The following is a 3,507-nucleotide window of genomic DNA, read 5'->3' on the forward strand; positions in this document are numbered from 1 at the left end:
GTATATGGTTTTTCCTCAGTATGGTTCCGCTCATGGATAGTCAGAACACGCTTTGTAGTGAAAGCCTTGTCACATTCTGTACATTTATACGGTTTCTCCTTTCTGTGAATTCTCTCATGGATTGATAACAGGCGCTTCTCCTTGTAAGCCTTGTCACACTCGGAACATTTATATGGATTTTCACCAGTGTGATTTCTCTGATGCAACAATAAACGTCCCTTTTCCATGAAACCTTTGCAACATTCAGAACACTTATAAGGTTTCTCACCAGTGTGCGATCCCTGATGTAGAATCAGCTGCCCCTTTCTAGTGAAAGCCTTGTCACATTCTAAACATTTAAATGGCCTCAATCCAGTGTGACTTCTCCGATGTACCAATATATTACTTTTTTGCTTAAACGTCTTATCGCATTCAGAGCATGTATATGGTTTTCCTCAGTATGGTTCCGCTCATGGATAGTCAGAACACGCTTTGTAGTGAAAGCCTTGTCACACTCGGAACATTTGTACGGTTTCTCACCCGTGTGGTTTGGCTGATGTCGTAGAAGCAGACTCTTTGTGCTGAAATCCTTTTCACACTGAGTACATTTATATGGTTTCTCCCCAGTATGTTTCTGCTCGTGTAGTCTCAGTGATCTATTGGTAGTGAAAGCCTTATCACATTCAGAACATTTATATAGTTTTTCGCCAGTGTGAATTCTCTGATGTAACGATAAACTTTCAATGTGTTTAAAAGCTCTTCCACATTCCGAACATGTATATGGCTTCTCATCAGTGTGAGTTCCCTGGTGCAATTTCAGCATCCTCTTTGTAGCAACAGCCTTGCCACATTTTGAACATTTATACGGCTTCTCACCTGTATGGTGTCGCAAATGAATTATCAACTCCCCTTTAGTAATGAAAGTCTTGTCACATTCAGTACATTTGTATGGTTTTTTCCCCAGTGTGCCTTCTCTGATGTCGTAATAAATTGCTCTTTTGCTTAAAAGCCTTGTTACATTCACTACATTTATGCAGTTTCTCCCTAGTTTTGTACTTCTGATGTAGGACAAGCAATTCTTTTGTAGTGAATGTTTTCCCACATTCAAAACATTCATATGGTTTCTCACCAGAATGGGTTTGCTGATGTAGAGCCAGCCGCACCTTTACGGTAAAAGCCTTTTCACATTCAGTACATTTATATGGTTTCACGCCAGTGTGGTTTCGCTCATGTACTGTTAGCTGTCCCTTTGTAGTGTAAGCCTTATCACATTCACTACATTTATAGGGTTTCTCACCAGTGTGATTTCTCTGATGTAGTGTCAACGATTGTTGTGAAGTATAAGCGTTAATACATTCAGAACATTTATATGGTTTCTCACCAGTATGCCTTCTCTGATGTACTATTAACAATATTTTTGTAGTGAAGGCCTTGTTACATTCAGAACATTTATAAGGTTTCTCACCAGTATGATTCTTCTGATGTCGTGTCACAGTTTGTTTTGTATTGAAAGTCTTGTTACACTCAGAACATTTATATGGTTTCTCACCAGTATGATTTCGCTGATGTTCTATTAACGATCTTTTTGTAGTGTACGCCTTATTACATTCAGTACATTTATACGGTTTCTCACCAGTGTGATTTCTCTGATGTAGTGTCAACCATTGTTTTGTAGTATAAGCCTTATTACATTCAGAACATTTATAAGGTTTCTCACCAGTATGTCTTCTCTGATGTACTATTAATAATACTTTTTTAGTGAAGGCCTGGTTACATTCAGAACATTTATAAGGTTTCTCACCAGTATGATTCTTCTGATGTAGTGTCAATGATCGCTTTGTATTGAAAGTCTTGTTACACTCAGAACATTTATATGGTTTCTCACCAGTATGATTTCGCTGATGTACTATTAACGGTCTTTTTGTAGTGTACGCCTTATTACATTCAGTACATTTATACGGTTTCTCACCAGTGTGATTTCTCTGATGTAGTGTCAATGATGTTCTTGCAGTATAAGCCTTGTTACATTCAGAACATTTATATGGTTTTTCACCAGTATGGTTCCGGTGATGTACCATCAACGATCCTTTCGTAGTGTAGCCCTTGCTACATTCAATACATTTATAGGGTTTCTCACCAGTATGGTTTCCCAGATGTGCTATCACTTCTCTCTCTGTGTGGAAAACCTTTTCACACTTTGAACATGGATATAGTTTCTCGTCAATGTTATTGTCTTGATGCAATGATAAGCATCCCATTTTCTCAACAGCCATCTCACGATCTAAACACATTTATGGTGTCTCACCTTTCTGGGTTCTTAGGTATCCCCTCAATTTTGTCTCTTTAATAAAAACCCCATCTCATTCACTGTGTTAATTTAAGGTTTAAGTTGTCTTCTCCTTGCAATAACTAATTAGGCCATTCAGGGCAGGATATAGCTTCTCCTGGTGCAGCGCCCTCAGTGTAGATATGATCCAATTTGCCGTACATGGAGCACCAATACTTTTGTTGCATATGAATAGCCTATTTTCTGTTTACTTCATCAAGTGACTCAGAGTTCCATTTAGTAGTAATAGATTGTCATGTTAACAAGACACATAGCACCGCTTTGCAGAGTATTAGAAACTGAGATTGTCTGCATTTGAGCTCTTCTCATATTAATAACCATTTGCAGACCATGTTTGGTGGAAATTAACGTCTCCAAGATATGTTTCATTTCATTAGGAGGATCAGTGCATGTAATATAGGTTTCGATTCTCTGGTGCCTGTGAAATCTTCGCAGTAACCATGTCTGTCAGAATGGGATACACATGTCAATGCTTTCATCGTTAGTCCCACATACAACTCTTTTCCAAAAAAACTTGAATATTTCTTTTTTCATTTCGTTCTGCAATTAATTCACCTGTTGGAGTGGAATATATATATATATATATGAAATCAGAGTTGGAGGAGTTAAAAATATAGAAATAAAGCTTAATAATTCATTCTAAAGTTGCAAATTACATGTTCTATATAAAAAGGAGACAATTGAAACCTGGCATACAACTTAAATCAACTGAGGACACTAGGATCGTAATGGCATCTGTGCCGTTTGAGCGCCATATCTGCAGCATGAAATACCGAAGAGAGCAGGTGATGGGTATCACAAGGGCCCCATGATAACAGCATGGATTAGCAAAGCAACCAAGATATGGGGCAGTCAATGACACACCAAAGCAGGGATTAACAAGAAAAGCATGGTATACGTGGCACAAGGGCCTAACAAAAACAGCCTAGATTAGCAATGTACACACTATACAGGTAACACTAGGGCCACATTGACTATGGATTACTAACAATATCAAAACACAAAAATATTGGACATAAATATTGACTTCCTATGCTTGACCCCTTCCATGCGTCGGGCGGCCCCCGTGTGCGCAGATCGGACAGCTCCCAGCCGTCCGACGCACACGCCCACTGTGACGTCGGACGGCTGGGAGCTGTCCGATCTGCGCACGTGTGGAATTTTCCCGCACCGTGGGGAAA

The 3,507-nt window shown here is 39.2% G+C and overlaps 1 protein-coding gene across 1 annotated transcript; it reads right to left on the reverse strand.

Annotated features, from left to right (window-relative positions):
• Window positions 1-768: 768 nt before the first annotated feature.
• Window positions 769-2,368, reverse strand: LOC147700419 (uncharacterized). The gene has a single exon (XM_086935828.1). The coding sequence runs from the start codon at window positions 2,268-2,270 to the stop codon at window positions 915-917; it is 1,356 nt and encodes a 451-aa protein (XP_086791954.1). The 5' UTR covers window positions 2,271-2,368; the 3' UTR covers window positions 769-914.
• Window positions 2,369-3,507: the final 1,139 nt, after the last annotated feature.

This window comes from Lissotriton vulgaris, chromosome 8, assembly GCF_964263255.1.
Source record: "Lissotriton vulgaris chromosome 8, aLisVul1.2, whole genome shotgun sequence".
Lineage (NCBI taxonomy): Eukaryota > Metazoa > Chordata > Amphibia > Caudata > Salamandridae > Lissotriton > Lissotriton vulgaris.